The sequence below is a fragment of the Apium graveolens genome, chromosome 6, assembly GCF_009905375.1.
Source record: "Apium graveolens cultivar Ventura chromosome 6, ASM990537v1, whole genome shotgun sequence".
Taxonomy (NCBI): Eukaryota; Viridiplantae; Streptophyta; class Magnoliopsida; order Apiales; family Apiaceae; genus Apium; species Apium graveolens.
Window position 1 is genome coordinate 270,627,307 of NC_133652.1, and position 16,544 is coordinate 270,643,850.

The following is a 16,544-nucleotide window of genomic DNA, read 5'->3' on the forward strand; positions in this document are numbered from 1 at the left end:
AGGACTCCAAAATTCTCAAACGAGGACACCCGTCGAATACAAGAACAGAGCTTCCAAAGCATACACCAATGTTAACCCCGCATCCCAACAAGGACACCACACCGTTGAATACAAGACGAGGCCTTCAATCATCAAGGGAGGTTTTCAAGCATTTCACAGGTGAACTTATCCTCCATGCTTGCCTTGTACTGAACTTATCCTGATTTGCCTTGTTCTAGGTGAAGACAAGTCCAACTATCCCGATGAATCCAAAAACACGCATCCTCCGAGGTCGGGACTCGTACTCACCTTATGGAATGCACAAATTCTCCCACAAATTCTCCCCTATATTGTGATCCAAAATGTAAATAGTTAATCTTTTGTATTTCATTCCATGAGGGCGCGTCCAATGGCTAGAGCGCGTTCTCACTCCATGGGATGCATGCAATTCCTCTTGCATTGCAATCTTACTCCCGAACGGCCCATATCACATATTTCGCCCATAACGGGCGTGTCCTTCGTGCGTTCACCCTTCATATTTTGCGGACTAAAACCTAATTTTTCATCTTTTTTACCCCAATTTGATTCCAATTGACCCTTTATTGACCTCAAATGATCCGATACTAAATTTTGGCTATATGCCATCTGCTTTATGTTCTCTGTTGCTTTCCTGAAACGTACTTTTTTGACTGTTTGGTTGGGGATATTAAAGTTTACAAAAACACTGCAACTAATATTACTCCCGACAACACCATCATCCCAGTGAAAAACCAGGAAACATGACAATGGAAATTGTTTTTGTGAACAAATGTTCTTTGCAAAACATTTAGTACTAAAATTTCAAAGACTATTTACAAGCTGTTGAAAATTTTCAAGTTCTTGTACACTGTAAGAAGTTTGTTTTGGTGCACAGTGTCAAGTGAACAATCTTGTAAAATAATCTGATACAGAAATGGGGATAATAAATTACATTTCACTCAAGATCAGTTGTTGTGCTAGCGCCTGGAATAATGCAAATAATCACTTATCAGCTGCGGATTGGAATATGAAAATGGCTGCTAATACACCAATAAGTGCTGTTACACCCAGAGCCACTGTTGGCAACGGCGAAGTGAGCCCGAAATTCTGCAATGGCACGATATAGAATTCAGGGACTCGACAAAGAGCTTATAAAAGATAAAACAGTGGCAATGATGCTAATTTATTCAAATGATAGTGGTTTCACATACCTCCAGAAGTCCTTTGCCAGTTGATACTTCAACAGTGACGGCCACAGCAAACCCAATCATTGCAAACCGTCCAAGCCATATATCTAAGCCACCACCTTCCTTGGTTCCTTGCTCACATCTTATAGAAATAATTCCTGATTTCCGTTTAAGTGTCCTTTGTAGCGAAGTTCCTTGAATCACTGAAAACGAAAGCAAACAGCATTCTTAGTATAAAGAAAAGAAGTTTAACTAAAAGGGAAAAACTACAATTTTGTGATGAATAGTCTGTAATTAGCGCATATTTGATTTATAACGAAGCTCAAATGCATCACCCTTTTGTGAAAGCTTCAACCTGCTTGAGTATACTTGGGGAACTTATAAAATAACATCTTCATTTCATTGTTTTAATAATTACTTTGACATTGCCTATATCTTAGGTTGATTTGGTACTATTAGCAACTACTACAGTTTCGCAAATTTTGGCCCTACAGTCTATCCAACTGCTATAAACCTGTACAATCGCCAGAACTCCCATCCTAAGTATTAACATTACAGCCATTAATTCCACCAACTTATTTACCATTTTCTCGTATTCAATTCCACATAAAATCTAATATCTCATAACTATGTATCCAAGACTATCTATAAATAGTTGAATACCCTAACACAGTCACTACTCTTTACTAATGTCTTTCCTCAATGCCGACAAAAGATACACCTTTTATAGACTGCTTCTTAAAATGCATATATCATATCCATATACCCTTAACGATACAAAAGTAATTCTGTTTCTCTCAATTCCAGGTTTTGCAACGGGTTTTCAGACTGTGTAGGATAAAATTGTCTGAATTATAACACAGACTCTATGTGTATGACAAGACATATATCATAAAAAGTAAGCACATATCATAAATGTAGAAGAAGCATATTCAAGATGTAAATACAAATTCAGTAAAATTAGTGAAGAACTATTTTCTTACAAAGTGGAGAACCAGAGGCAAACGAGGTTCCAGTTCGAGCAATATTCGAAATGGGTATCCTACAAACTGGACTAATTCTTGATGCATTCAAAACACAAACATCTGCATTTGTACAATACAATTAGTTGATCAGTAAAAGATGAGCTCATTACAAGTTGTACATATATATAAAAACTAAACAATAAATTATGCAGAAATTCTTAAAAATTGAGATACGAAAAGGGTTTAAATTTACCAGGAAGTGAAGTGTAGAGAGATGAAGATATTTGAGAGAGAGCAGCCATTGTCTTGTTTTTGGTTGAGTTGGGAAAAAAAAATATAGTAGATTATGAAATGGGAAAGGGTAGTGAAGCTTTTCTTGTGTATGTATGTGTTGTGTCTCTCACCTCTAAATCTCTATCCTTGATAGCCAACCATTTGTTTCCATTTTTATTGTGTCTGGGCTGTATAATTTTCAAAAAATAAAATAATAAATCACAAAAATATATAATCACGAAAGACTGTGTTAAAATTCATAAAAAAATTATTTTGTAAAAGCATGCCGCTATTAATAAATTCACTTAATAAATACCCCTTGTGTCCCACTCGTTATATAGGAATGAAATGGAGGTTAAGAAAATGTAATTTATTATAAAAAAGTAAGAAAAATGAGTTCAATCTCTTCTATATATAATAGGAGAACAAGGGGATAATTTGATAAGATTAAAAAATCTCATTGAAAAGACTAAAATACCCTTATTTTTAATATTTATATAAAAGATGTGATTTGTGGGAATTGAACTCAAGTTATTTCATTTACATATACAACTTCATACCAGTACACCATATTATCACATATGTTTTTTATCATACACATAATATGTAAGTGTGCTAAATGAATATTTTTTTTAACTTTAAAGGTAGTTACTTGAATTCAAAAAAATGGATCATTAATTGAATATTTGAACAGTTAATTTTAAAGAACTTAATTCCAGATATAAAGTTAGGCATAGTATATAAATTAATTATTATCTTATTTATTAATCATTTTTAGTTTGAAAATATATCTTATATATTTTTAACATATTTTTTATTATAAAAAGTAATTAAAATGCACATATATATTTTTTTTAAAAATATATTGAAAATAGAATCGCTTATATGTAAATAATCTATATTATTATTACATATTTAGATAAGTTTGAATTATAATGAGTCAATTCATTTTAGTTTATTTCGAATTTGAAATCAAAACTTGGCTTATTATTAAAAAAATACTCAAAATTTGACTACATCACCCGGCCGAAAAACATCGTCACATTCTACGTTTAGTAAATTTAAATTACAAGCTCGCAGAGAATATTTTATCAATAATGTGAAATATTTTAATAGCTTATCTTAATATAAATTAATGTATTTGAGGTCTTGATAGAATCAAGTCAATTGATTATTTGTATTAAAATTACTAACTGGTAGCGTAATTGTTTTTGGGAGTTGTCCCGGTTTTAAAAATATTGAAATTTGATATAAGATCTCACGGGATTTGTTAAAAGGGTGAAAAACCAAAATACCCACCATTTGGGGGGTAAATGCCCAAAATACAGTTTGGCGGGATGCTCCGCCCTTTTTACCCACTGCATACGCATGTGGGATATGCGAATACAGATTTTGAAAATTTAACAAAAAACACGCATGTTCAACATGCGTATTCAGTTTTTGTTTTTTTATAAATACGCATGTTGAACATGCGTATTCTTTGTAAAACACAAAGTGAATACGCATGTGCAACATGCGTGTTCTTTGTTGAATTTTAGAAGGCTGAATACGCATCCCTTAAATGCGTATTCCGTGAGTATTTTGGGCGGTTCACTCGCATCTGGGCATTTTGGGCAGCTGAAGGTGAAAACTGGTGTATTTTGGGCATTCTTTCTTGTTAAAACTACGATGATATATTAAATATATTTATTTTTCATTTTTCACTTGAAAAAACCAGCCTTTTAAAAAGAATTCTTTTAAATAAACAATATTCATTGATCAAGAAAATATTGTACAAATATTTTGAATTATTTTAATATTATAAATTATACAAATAAAAGTTATATATTTACTATATTGTAGCATTTGATTCAAGGGAATTTATCAAAATACTATTTTTTATGAAAATATTTGTAAAAATACAGACAAATATTGCATATGTGGTTGCATAGGAGGTTGATCCGTAATTTGCAAATATTTTCTACAACTTGGGTAATTATGCAAAAAATTTTGATTCAATGCATTTTATACTATTTAAAGGGAAATATATATATATAAATTGTTCAATAATTTGAAGAAATTAACCAGTTCAACTGAAACTTATAAAACTTTATCGAATTGAAAAATATTTAATTTTAGGAGAATAGTATACAACGTTATCAAATTATTATATGAAGAAATATTAGAGTCGTAATTAAAGAAACTTAAAAACAGTTTAAATAACGATATAATTACAATTTTTCCTTCGAGTTTTTGAAAAAATAATGAATATCAATAATAAATCTTTACAATTTATAATTTAATTTTATGTTACAACCATGATTGGTACTCGATTGCGTAAAAAATAGTTATGGATTGTTTGTCAGTGATTATGTGATACCATATATGAGTTATTACAATTTATTTATTACATAATTTTAATTTTTGAAAAATATAAATGCGTGTTATTTAAGTAATCAATTGTCCCAGTAAATGTTAATAATGAATATAAATGTACATAAATCATATATTTAGCATATAAATTATTGAAACCATCAGAATTTACTAAGAAATGTAACATATGATAATTTACATGCTAACACATACACATATAACTTAATCTTACCTTTTTAACAGTAATGTAAATAAAAAATAATTTTTTTCATACATACATACGTTGAATTTCAAAAAGTAACATTTTTCATTAAAATCAACTTTTATATTGACAGTAGTGTAAATTTTACATTATTGTAAATTATGATTGCAAGTCTGACTTCAGTTATGCAATTTTTATCTTTTTAAATTGCGTAAGTTAATTGTAAGCTAGTCATGAACTCAGCAGTATATATAGTTTATTTAAATAAAATTCAAAATTCTTGGTCAACTTTATATTGAACATACATGTTAATTTTTAGCTTTTTTTATAAAACGGCATTCTACAGAGTAAGTTTAATCGTTTCATTTTAAACGTACATCGACTATCATGTTTATATTCATTCATTAAATACAAATTATACAACACAAACAAGAATATATATATATTTTGCTTAATGAGTTATATTAGAAACGTTGTGTAATTTGGTAATGTATTGTATAAAAATAATACATGTTGATAAAGAATCAACTTGTATTTAATATACGTTAGACATTGTACAATATTTATAAATAAGAAAACAACTAAGAACATTATAATTGCATGACGCATAACAAAAATCTAGAAAACGACCCGTGCCTCGTACGGGTTATTATGCTAGTTATAATGTTTAATATACAAAGTGGGTATATTGCAAAAAAATATATCATTTAATAAATTTTTATATTATAAAATTTTACTATTTCTGATAATTTTTTAAATGTATAGAATTGAATGGTATATTAAGTAAGTTTATTAAAATAAACGAGAGAGGGTAGTAATTAGAGTAGCGTTTGTACTTATAATTTTAATTCAAATATTTCACAACTGAATTGAATTTAGTCTGAAATTATATTCGAACTCAACTTAAATAATCTGAATTGAATTTACTGATATTTTTTTTAAAAAAAAGACTCGATAATTCAATAAAAAAAATTGGAAAACATCCAAAATTCGTTAATAATTCTAATCAGTCAATTTATTATTTATGATTACAAAAACTGATCAATTTTTCAAAAAATATCGACAAATAGCTAAGAATCAGTCAGAAAAATTTGTTCAATTTGACCAATTCCCGATAAATTTCTGATAATTTTTTTAAAAATATCCGATAAATCTCAAAGGATAAATGAACCGAATAATTTTAATTTCCGAAATCTGTAATAATGTTAGACGGTAAATACTAAATTTACAGAATGATATTTTGATGTTTTAAAAAAAACAAAAGAATCTGTAATTTATCGAAACGCATAAAAGAATCTCCCTCTTTAAACCCACCGGAGCTATCAAAGCCACCACCGCGGATTCTACAACTCACCACCACCCTCATCACAACAACTCACCTTATCCATTTTGACAAAAATGGCTACTACAATCAACACTTTTCGACCAATCAAAAGCCACCCATCACCACTCCCATTAATCAGACACCTCTCACCATTTTTATGTCTTGAAACTAAATCATCATCATTATTATCATCATCATTATCATTTCAAAGAAATGGGCTTTGGGCCGGAGCTCAACCTAAAGCCCCAACTGGGTCTTTTATATCTTTTGCTAATAAACAGTCTGAGCCCAACAATCCCACCACCCAATTTGAGGTTTTTAAATCTTTTCCTTGTTTACTTTGCCATTGATTTTTCATTTTTTTAAATGAGAGAAATTTATGCTATATTATTTTGATTATGATCATGTTATGTTGGTACTTTATCATTTGCTGTATAATTGTGTATGTGACATAGTTTATGCTTTATATGTGATTCGTAATGAAGTGATCTTTTGTAGCTAAATTATGAGTTTGCACATTCGTAGTTTACGGAATTGTAGTGGTTGTGTTGTGTACTTTATTTAGTAGAAGATTATTGATGTTGGTACAGAGTAAAAATGTTTAGAACCAAGCCGAAATAAGTTGAAAGAATTAGTGCAGCAGTGTTCATTCTGTCACACGAGTTTACTGATTGATAATTGTAGCTTGTAAGGTTGTTGATATGCCGATTGTAATATAAGCTTACCATTTGCATTTTCATATATAACTTGTTACTTCAGTGGAGGTTTGTTTGTGTTGGAGTATCTGAATTTTTGTAATTGACCATAGCTAAGAAAAAAAGAATTAACTCTGTGTCGTTTGTCTAGTTTAGCTACTGAAAATTGTACTTTTATGAGTAGCTGTTGCTTCACCTATTTTCCGTATTCATTGGAGTAGAGAGTAGAGGCAAGGTCTGCAGACATCTTACTCTCTCCAGCTTTACATACACTAGGTATAAATATATAAGTAAAGATACTTTCTTCAAAAATATAAGTGTTCTGATATCGATTGATTCAACTTCTTTCTCATGTTTCTAATTTTTAAGTGCTGTGGTAGTGAATCAAAAGCAGGCAATGTCATAGAAAAACCGCGCCATGTGTACTACAGTTCTATGTTTTAAGTTTGGTCGAATATAGATTGTATTGACCTGTAGCATGAACCAGGATCCACCATCATCTCAGCAATGTGATCCTCTCTGCTCTGTTGATGAAACAAGTTCACAAGAGTTCGAAGTTACATACCAACCGAAAACTGATTTCTTGAAAGCTCTTGCAATTTTTGGAGCAGCTGCAACTGGAGCATTGGCAATCAACCATTCTTGGGTGGCTGCAAACCAGGTATTCATCTACTCTCTTGCTTTCTCCTATGTAAAATTTTCTTCAATTGCTTACTTATTGTTCGATCTGGCAAGAACTTCAAGCACTCTGATATTGACCATGGTTCAGGATGTTGCCATGGCCTTGCTATTTGGAATAGGATATGCAGGCATTATATTTGAAGAATCTCTTGCTTTTAACAAAAGTGGAGTGGGATTACTGATGGCTGTTGGTTTATGGGTTATAAGAAGCATAGGAGTAAGGATATAATTTCTTCTCACTGATGCTGACTATATATATTTGTTAGTTGGTAGCCGTAGTTCTAGTTCTTCAGCTTTTCTAGAAATAGAGTGATCAGTTGCTGGTCATTGTACTGTAGGCTATTTATGCATACATAGATATGCGTCTTCTGTCATTATCATGCAGGCACCTTCGACTGATATAGCTGTTACAGAGTTAAGCCATGCATCTGGAGAAGTTAGTGAAATTGTATTCTTCTTGCTTGGTGCAATGACCATTGTGGAAATAGTAGATGCTCATCAAGGATTCAAGCTGGTTACTGATAATATTACGACTCGCAAACCACGAACTTTGCTGTGGGTGGTGAGTGATTATATTGGCTTCGTTTCCGTTGTAACCGTTGCACTCTTCTTATCTGACTACCTGATATTGACAACAAATCATCCATTTTTTCATTTAATTTTTATAAATTATCAGAATCGTGACTTTGCCATCTAAGAAAATAATTAAGGATATGCCAAGTTTTACCTTGGTTTCTTCTACTTGTTTTTGTAAAGTTTTAAAACTTTTGTAGCACCCATTTAGATGTTAAATTTGCAGTCAGAGCCATTGTTATTGAATCTAACAATAACTGCTGGAATTTAATAGCATCTTAATCTTGTATATGTGTATATAATTTGTATATATGGTTATATAATATCATTGTTGCAGCCTCGTGAGTTACGCTCATTAACTTACTGTACTTTGTTAGTTTGTTGGGTTTAAATATATTGGTTATATACATTATTGCAGGTTGGTTTTGTGACCTTTTTCTTAAGTTCGGTTCTTGACAATCTCACCTCCACAATTGTCATGGTTTCATTATTGAGGAAATTGGTACCTCCAGGAGATTTCAGAAAGTATGTTCTAAATTTTTATATCTATTACATTCTATGATGTTACATGAATTGTATATGATGAAAGTCCTTCACTCTAAGTGTGCATGCCCTTTTTATGAGCATGTCTCATGTACTTGCCATATCAATAGAAGCCACTGTACGTCACAGTTATGATAGCCAAAAGAATGATAGCTAGTCCTCTATCAGTTGTTCTCAAAGTGTTAAGCCGGGGCTGAAGAATGCTAGATTGTCCTCTTTAAGTTGCATGTCAGGCTGCTGATACGTCAGTGTTATAATAGCCAAAAGAACGATGGCTTGTCCTCTGTAAGTTGTTGTCTCAGAGTCTTAAGCTGTGGCAAAAGAATGCTAGCTTGTCCTATTTCAGTTGCATGTCAAGTTGCTGATCTAGTAAACATTATTAATCTGCTTTTGCAAAATCTTTTTATCTCAGTGTTCTTTTTCCTTATTGCTTTGAGATTTTGATCCACAGGTTGCTAGGTGGTGTTGTGGTGATAGCAGCAAATTCTGGTGGAGCATGGACTCCTATTGGTGATGTTACAACTACTATGCTCTGGATACATGGTCAAATATCCACGCTGCAGACTATAAAAGTAATATCATCCTTTTTCATATATGTGCGACAAGATTTTTTTAACTACAACTATCCAATGCATAATGTCATAATTGTGTAGGGAAGTAGAAAGTCCAATGTATAGCTACACAGGAGTTGGATGTAATTAAGCATTTCTTTACCTAGATTCTTTACTCGTTTTTAATTTATGAAATGGATGCGTGACTAGCATAAGTGAACATTTAGTAAAACCACTAAAGTTTTTACTTGATTTTAATGCCGAAATTCATATATATAATTTAATGTGCATGGAAGCGAATTTTAAAAAAAAAATCCTTAAAAATCTGTTTGACATATTTTTGAAGTTTGAAAACTGGACTATCATATGAGATTATCTTTCTGAATATGACCGAGCATTCCTTGCTTTGAATGAAGTTTTCTGATCTTACGAGATTCATGGTGTTAGAATAAATTGTCACTGCATATTTGTATTACTACAGGACTTGTTTATTCCATCAGTGGTATCTCTGGCTGTGCCCTTGACTCTCTTGTCCTTCACCAGGTACTCTTCTTGCAATTACAACTACATTCAGAGTCTTTGTGTTACTGTACTGTTTAGTGCTTGATTGATGAATCATCTAGAACATAAAGCATCTATAATGACCTTTCAGTGATGTTAATGGGAGTGGGAAGAATTCTTCAAATGTTTTGGCTTCTGAACAGATGGCTCCTCGTGGACAACTTGTTTTCTCCGTTGGACTTGGGGCTTTAATATTTGTTCCTGTGTTCAAAGCGCTAACTGGTTTACCACCATACATGGGCATGCTGCTGGGGCTAGGAGTTCTTTGGATCCTTACTGATGCTATTCATTATGGTGAATCTGAAAGACAACGCTTAAAAGTTCCACAGGCTCTGTCACGTATTGACACTCAAGGAATTCTCTTTTTCCTTGGTATACTTCTATCAGTCAGCAGGTATGGCTCTAAACACAGCTATTAGGTTGTAGGTCTCTTGCAAAATTAGCACCTCTACAAGTATCTCTACCTCAGCAGTATAGATGTCATTACCTTGAGTAACTCATGACTGATTACAAGTTTTTAGCTCTAGTAAAGATGTTGGAATATATTATAGATGAAACTGAGCCCATGTACAAGAAGCCTATTCTATTTCTGGTGCAAGTAATATTTGATAGTTGGACTTTCTGCAGTGCGTCTAATTATTTTTCGGATGCCCTGTTCAGAAATTAAAAAAAATGGCCACCTGGACTGCACTTTTTAATAAACAAATAGATATGAAATTGGTTCATTTAAATCATGGGCCTTTAAAGGAAGTTCTCAATTTTTGAATCAGTTACATAGATCCCTGTAAAAAAATTTGGGCCCCTACCTGTTCATTTTGCTCCAAGTGCACATATTAAAAGCCGGCTCTGACTTTCTGGATAATGTTTTTAAGTTTAAACATCTCGGATTAACGATTCATATATTCTCATTGCATTAAATGTAGAGGATTGGTTTTAGGTTTCTAATGATTTACGTGTCACTGTTTTACATAAAAATTGTGGTTCCACTGTTTTGCCTAAAATAGAAATTCATCCTAAATACTAAATCCTCAACTTTTGAGTTTGGTTTTGTAGCCTAGAGGCTGCTGGAATTCTTCGTGAATTGGCAAATTACCTTGATGCCCATATTCCTAATATTGAGCTGATTGCAAGTGCAATTGGAGTTGTATCAGCAATTATAGACAATGTTCCTCTGGTTGCAGCAACCATGGGAATGTATGACCTAACTTCGTTCACCCAAGATTCTGAGTTCTGGCAGCTTGTTGCATTTTGTGCTGGCACGGGTGGTTCCATGCTGGTTATTGGTTCAGCTGCAGGAGTTGCATTTATGGGACTGGAAAAAGTTGATTTCTTTTGGTACCTGCGAAAGGTAAATACCAGTAGCTAAAGTTATTATTATTATTATTATTATTATTATTATTATTATTATTATTATTATTATTATTATTATTATTATTATTATTATTATTATTATTATTATTATTATGTTGTTGTTGTTGTTGTTTAAAATATCAAATCAGACATTTGGATTTGACAGTGATCTAAATCTGATTCCTATTACAGGTGAGTGGTTTTGCTTTTGCCGGCTATGCTGCTGGAATTGCTTCATACATAGCGATGCATAATCTTCACGTCTCCCTCCCAGCAACAGTAGCTCAGATCCCTTTCCTTTCGGGTTCATAGAGAGCACACTGCTCGGATGTTAAGCCATATGGGTGTCAGAAGAGGAAAAAACTGTTCAAACGGCTGCTTATTGCTTCTACGTAAAAAGGTAGAAATCAAGTTGCTAAGAAGAAGAACGTACTCTGTAGTCTGTACCATATTCTTTGTACAACATATAGAAAATCTCGACGAGATACAGGAAATTGCCTCCTTGAATATCGAACTATATATAGCCTTTAAGTAGTTTGCAGGACAATTTCCAGCACCGCTGATATTGTAGTTATTTATCAGCAAGGCTCATACACAACCTTCTCTCTTTTTGTTGTGATGTAGAGATAGTTTTCACTTAAAATAATATTATGTTCTTGATGTAAATGATCAAGATCTTGGAACACCCCTTTAGATGCTGTTATGATTTCACAATACTGATACAGTTATATAGGTAAATGCATGTAAAGCCGGGAAACTAGTTTTTGGTTTTTGTTCCATAGAAGATACTCTATATGAGTTTTTACAAAAGAACATCATTGTTAAATGGATGAGGAAATTGTCAGCACTGTAAGAACATCAGCATAGGGAGCATCTCAAATGTAAGTCAGTCATTTCTATAACTAAAAGTAGCAGGGAGCATGGTTCGGTTTCGGTTTTTGGTTCGATTTTGCTTTCCCTCTCTAAAAGCAGTGGATATTTCTTTTCTTTATAAGAAGCAACCAGTTGTTTATCAGTTTACAAAATGCTTATGAACACAAAACTGAGAATATTTCATTAATAATAGAAAAAAAAAATAGAATGTTTGATAACGGAGTTGTTTTTCTACTGTGTTTTGGTTAGGTATGCAAAAATGCTAATGAAGTCGACCTCACAAATATTTCCAGATATACATTAAATGTACACCTGGTTTTCACATGTTTGATGTGAAAAAAGATATAAACAATGTTCCTTGCAAATATCACTATTTTAAAAAATATATTAAGCTTCCAAGCATGAGGGGAATCTATTTGTTTGTACTGTTTTTCAAAAATAAGTTCCCAAAAATCAGTTGTCACTTTTTTATAGGTATTTTTATAAGTGTAATAATAGATAGGGAAATGTTATTTTCTAAGTATGTACTTTATTTTCAAAGCAAATATGAGGTGAAAAGATAAAATTGTCCCCTTATATACATAAAATTTATTCTTGAAAAATTAATGAAAGAATAATTTAATTTTTTCGCACATTTTCTTTATCTGAAAATAAAAAAATATTCTAAAAATAACATTTACCTAATAGATATGGAGTGTTAATATAAATCTCATTAATAAGCCCGTTAATAAGCTTGTGTTATGTGTCGTTTTGAGAGTTATTTTAAAAAAATTATACTTGTAGCATTATTTATTTTATGTTATTATTATTATTATTATTATTATTATTATTATTATTATTATTATTATTATTATTATTATTATTATTATTATTATTATTATTACTATACAAAAAAATTCTTTTAGCAACACACCAAAAAATAATGTGAATTTTATTTGCCAAAGTAGAAAGAAGAGAGAGTCATTCCAAGCTTGTTGATATTTGACTGCTGCCTACTCTGCTTGAAACAAATCTTCTTCTTTTGTAAACAAAAATTAGTATTTGATAGCTATGCAATCTATACTCTTGCCGCCGACTCGTCCCGGCGGCGTTCTTTCTATTTCTCCGGCCAAAATCAAACTGACCCACTTCAGTCTAACTCCCCCTAGACAAATTCAAAATGTTTTCTTTAATAAAACCCTCAATTTACCAATACCCTTTTGCTCTCCACTCAAAAAGATTCAATCTTTAACTCACACTTCCAAGATTCTTGCTTCTTCCCCCATTTCCACTAATTACAATCCCCCTTCTGATGAAATTGACAACAAAAAGCTCGCTCAGGTAATAATTTGAACACCCATTTTTGTATTTGTCGAAATTTGTTGTTCCTGTGATGATTAATGTGCTATTTTCGATACTTTCAATTATTATGATTCAAAGTATCTGATGTCGATTATTCGCAGGTTTAAGTAAAGATGTGTATAAATTATAAACTGTATCAACAATGTAGTACTTTATTATGTATTTAATTTAGATAATGGTAGTAGTTGAAGCACATTCTGTTCTGTTAGTGCTCCGTTGTGCCTTGATTTTTTAGAAATGTTTTTGGATGAGTTGAAGATGTTAGGTTGTTGATGCAGGTTGTGAAAAGGTTAAAGAATACATCGAGGTATTTAAAGAGGTTTAAGTAAAGTCTAAAGATTTATGAAAAGTATAAACTGTTTTAGCAATTTAATACTCCAATAGGAATTATAATTAGAATATGGTAGTAACTAAACGTATTCTGTTCTTGTAGTTATATGTTGTGCGCGGGTTTTTATTTTTTATAAAAAAAGGTTTTGGATGAGTTGAAGATGTTAGGCTGTTAATGCAGGTTGCGAAAAGGTTAGAGAATACATCGAGGTATTTAAAGAGGTTGGGTAGTTTTGGATTTTGGGGGCAGTTGGTGTGTACGATTGTAGCTGCTGTGATCCTTTCGTTTTCGATAGTTGTTACTGGAAAGGTCACTTCACCTGCTACATTTTATGCCACCGCGGGTGGTATTGCTGCTGGATTCATTTCGGTTTTTTGGTCCTTTGGATATATACGTCTTTCTGATAGGCTCAAGAGAACTGCCAATAATCCTGTCAAGGTAAATTATCTTATACAAGCGAAGTTACAACTTATAGATTGCTAGAGTTTTTTTCCTTATCCAGCAAATGTTGTGTATGTGAATTCTATGTGTATTTTAGCTGGTCAATGAACTGATAGGTGCCAAGGCAATGCTATTGCCTATAGCAAATTCTTGTGTATTCTTATTGTTTCTAAATTGAATAAAGATCGATTTCACTTTATTCAGTACTTGTTCAACTATGGATATTATATAATGTTCAGAAGAGGAAGCATTCAGCACTTCTTAATCGACTAAATATATTTAGGTTGACCATTTAATAGATTAGAATGTCTATGGCTTTTGGATAATGTCCAATATCCAGCAAGATCTAGCTCTCACTTGACCACTGCGTTCCTCGCTTTATAAGTAATTACGGATATTTTATGCCCACTTAGTGTTCATTTTGACAGATAGAAGCTAATTAGCAAGCTTCCTATATCCTAATATAAGATTCTGCAGTATTATTCTAGTTTATAGATCAGTATTTTTGCCATAAACCAGATTCATGTTTTGCTTCAACATTTAATGTGCATGATAGATACATATCCTACTAAACAATATTAGAAGTCAAGATAGTTTAGGTTGTAAATTGTTAATATCAAACAGTAATTTATGTTAAATATATAAGAATTGTTAGATAACTTTGATTTGAGTTTGTATGCGTACTCATCTCTGCTTTCGTGGTGATGCATTTCATTAAGATGCAATTCGGGCATTTTAGGCAGATTTTATACTGCTTTTCTTGTTGTGGCCGTATCTAATGGAATATGTGCCCCTTATACTCGAATATTATTTTTTTTTCTCCACTAAATGGAATTTCATAAGTTCTGTTTTGCTATGCTAAGTCCTAAAGGTTTCAGGCTCCTCCTCGTGCTGATGTGGTGAATAGCTTGAAAAATGGAATTGTGCTGAACCTTCTTGGCATGGGTGCTGCTGTTCTTGGTATGCAAGCCACGGTAGGTTTTTTGGTTGCAAAGGCCCTGACTACCTCAAGCAATCCATTTTATCAGGGTGTCTCCCCAGGGAGCAGCAGTCCTGTTCTTGCGTTGGATGTTTTCTTGGTTCAGGTATGCATTCACATTTCCTCTACTCTTTCTTTTGAACGTCAGTGGTATATGACTGTTTAAAGTTTTCTTGTTCTCCTTCAACGTGCACATCTAAAAGTCGTTGCACCAGTTCATTGCCATTTTTTAGACACAACTAAAAATCTAGAAGGAGCTTCTTCTTCTTTTTTTGTTTTTACAAGATAGTGTTATAGAGTGCCCAATGCTAAAATGCCAAATGAACACACTAGCATCCTTTTATCATTACCGCAACAGTTTTTAACAAATTGCCCATGCATTTGGTTAAAATCCTACATGCTACTACTAATTTTCCTTCACCTCGCGTCATTATCTTAATATTTAGTGAATTGTTGCAGACTATTCTCACTGGATTCAGTGCTGCATTTTTATTATTAGCAGATATTTTCCCGTTAAGTAAACCATGTTTTTTATTCATCAAGTTGAATATTATGTTTGGCTGTAGTGCAAGGATCTTCATAAAATTAAATGTAGACCTGCTTGCACATTTTATATATGGACATTGGCTTAACTTCATTATTTCTTGGTTTACGTCTGCTATAATCTATACACTTTTGACAGGCATCAGCGAACACCATCCTTTCTCATTTTTTGGGTCTTGTTTGCTCTTTGGAGTTGTTACGTTCGGTTACAGTGTCATCCAATGAAAGCATTCCAGCTCCCAAGATGGCATGAGACGGTTAAAGAACCACATTGTGCTTTGAGGTCAGAACCATGTTTCTCGGGTGATGAACTTTTGGTTTTGTGGTGCTGTAACTGTAATACTTACCTTGTTATGTATCATTATCAAGTTCTTGCACCCAATAGTTCTCAGTGTAATTTAATAAATATTTTTAGGCTCTTTTACCTTCAGTTGAATACCTTACTGTCAAGTATAGTTTTGTTTAATTTGCAGTTTTGCAGAATTAAGTTATTGTTATGTTCAATTTTTACATCGACTTTATTTATTTTTCATTGAAAATCACAACAAATTGTCATGGATACTATACGAGGTTATTAGATTTTTATTAAGTACTAGATGTAAATTTTTTTTTGCAACATTTAATGAACATTGTATAATTGTTGTTTAACTTTGCTTACCTTGTACTAGATAATTTCTTGCAAATAATAGATATTAATATCAAAAAACAATCTTTTAGTTCATAATGCAATATTAACTAATATTAAATTTGAATTTATTTTATTTGATCTGACTTGTTTATTT

At 32.2% G+C, this 16,544-nt stretch overlaps 3 protein-coding genes across 3 annotated transcripts; 2 read left to right on the forward strand and 1 right to left on the reverse strand.

The window, feature by feature from the left end:
• Nucleotides 1-771: 771 nt before the first annotated feature.
• Nucleotides 772-2,566, reverse strand: LOC141663748 (stress enhanced protein 1, chloroplastic). Its single transcript, XM_074469558.1, has 4 exons — nucleotides 2,403-2,566; nucleotides 2,168-2,269; nucleotides 1,209-1,387; nucleotides 772-1,104 (listed from the first exon to the last, which is right to left on the reverse strand). The coding sequence occupies exons 1-4, from the start codon at nucleotides 2,449-2,451 to the stop codon at nucleotides 1,000-1,002; spliced, it is 435 nt and encodes a 144-aa protein (XP_074325659.1). The 5' UTR covers nucleotides 2,452-2,566; the 3' UTR covers nucleotides 772-999.
• A 3,678-nt stretch (nucleotides 2,567-6,244) lies between these two features.
• On the forward strand, nucleotides 6,245-11,939 carry LOC141667514 (sodium/proton antiporter 2). Its single transcript, XM_074474039.1, has 10 exons — nucleotides 6,245-6,614; nucleotides 7,483-7,656; nucleotides 7,765-7,893; nucleotides 8,062-8,238; nucleotides 8,668-8,774; nucleotides 9,244-9,364; nucleotides 9,825-9,886; nucleotides 9,996-10,298; nucleotides 10,958-11,252; nucleotides 11,447-11,939. Exons 1-10 carry the CDS (start codon nucleotides 6,375-6,377, stop codon nucleotides 11,564-11,566), a joined length of 1,728 nt encoding a protein of 575 aa, XP_074330140.1. The 5' UTR covers nucleotides 6,245-6,374; the 3' UTR covers nucleotides 11,567-11,939.
• Nucleotides 11,940-13,092: 1,153 nt separating this feature from the next.
• Nucleotides 13,093-16,294, forward strand: LOC141668484 (protein TIC 21, chloroplastic-like). Its single transcript, XM_074475376.1, has 4 exons — nucleotides 13,093-13,447; nucleotides 13,980-14,237; nucleotides 15,119-15,325; nucleotides 15,902-16,294. The coding sequence occupies exons 1-4, from the start codon at nucleotides 13,178-13,180 to the stop codon at nucleotides 16,013-16,015; spliced, it is 849 nt and encodes a 282-aa protein (XP_074331477.1). The 5' UTR covers nucleotides 13,093-13,177; the 3' UTR covers nucleotides 16,016-16,294.
• The last annotated feature ends 250 nt before the right edge of the window (nucleotides 16,295-16,544 follow it).

Coding starts and splice junctions, on each gene's coding strand:
- LOC141663748 (XM_074469558.1), bottom strand. CDS start 2,451: ATGGCTGCTCTCTCTCAAATATCTTCATCTCTCTACACTTCACTTCCT. Junction 2,270..2,402: donor TCTCTACACTTCACTTCCTG/GTAAATTTAAAC, acceptor GTACAAATGCAG/ATGTTTGTGTTTTGAATGCA. Junction 1,105..1,208: donor CTGGCAAAGGACTTCTGGAG/GTATGTGAAACC, acceptor GTGCCATTGCAG/AATTTCGGGCTCACTTCGCC.
- LOC141667514 (XM_074474039.1), top strand. CDS start 6,375: ATGGCTACTACAATCAACACTTTTCGACCAATCAAAAGCCACCCATCA. Junction 8,775..9,243: donor CCTCCAGGAGATTTCAGAAA/GTATGTTCTAAA, acceptor TTTGATCCACAG/GTTGCTAGGTGGTGTTGTGG. Junction 11,253..11,446: donor TCTTTTGGTACCTGCGAAAG/GTAAATACCAGT, acceptor TTCCTATTACAG/GTGAGTGGTTTTGCTTTTGC.
- LOC141668484 (XM_074475376.1), top strand. CDS start 13,178: ATGCAATCTATACTCTTGCCGCCGACTCGTCCCGGCGGCGTTCTTTCT. Junction 13,448..13,979: donor ACAACAAAAAGCTCGCTCAG/GTAATAATTTGA, acceptor CTGTTAATGCAG/GTTGCGAAAAGGTTAGAGAA. Junction 15,326..15,901: donor TGGATGTTTTCTTGGTTCAG/GTATGCATTCAC, acceptor CACTTTTGACAG/GCATCAGCGAACACCATCCT.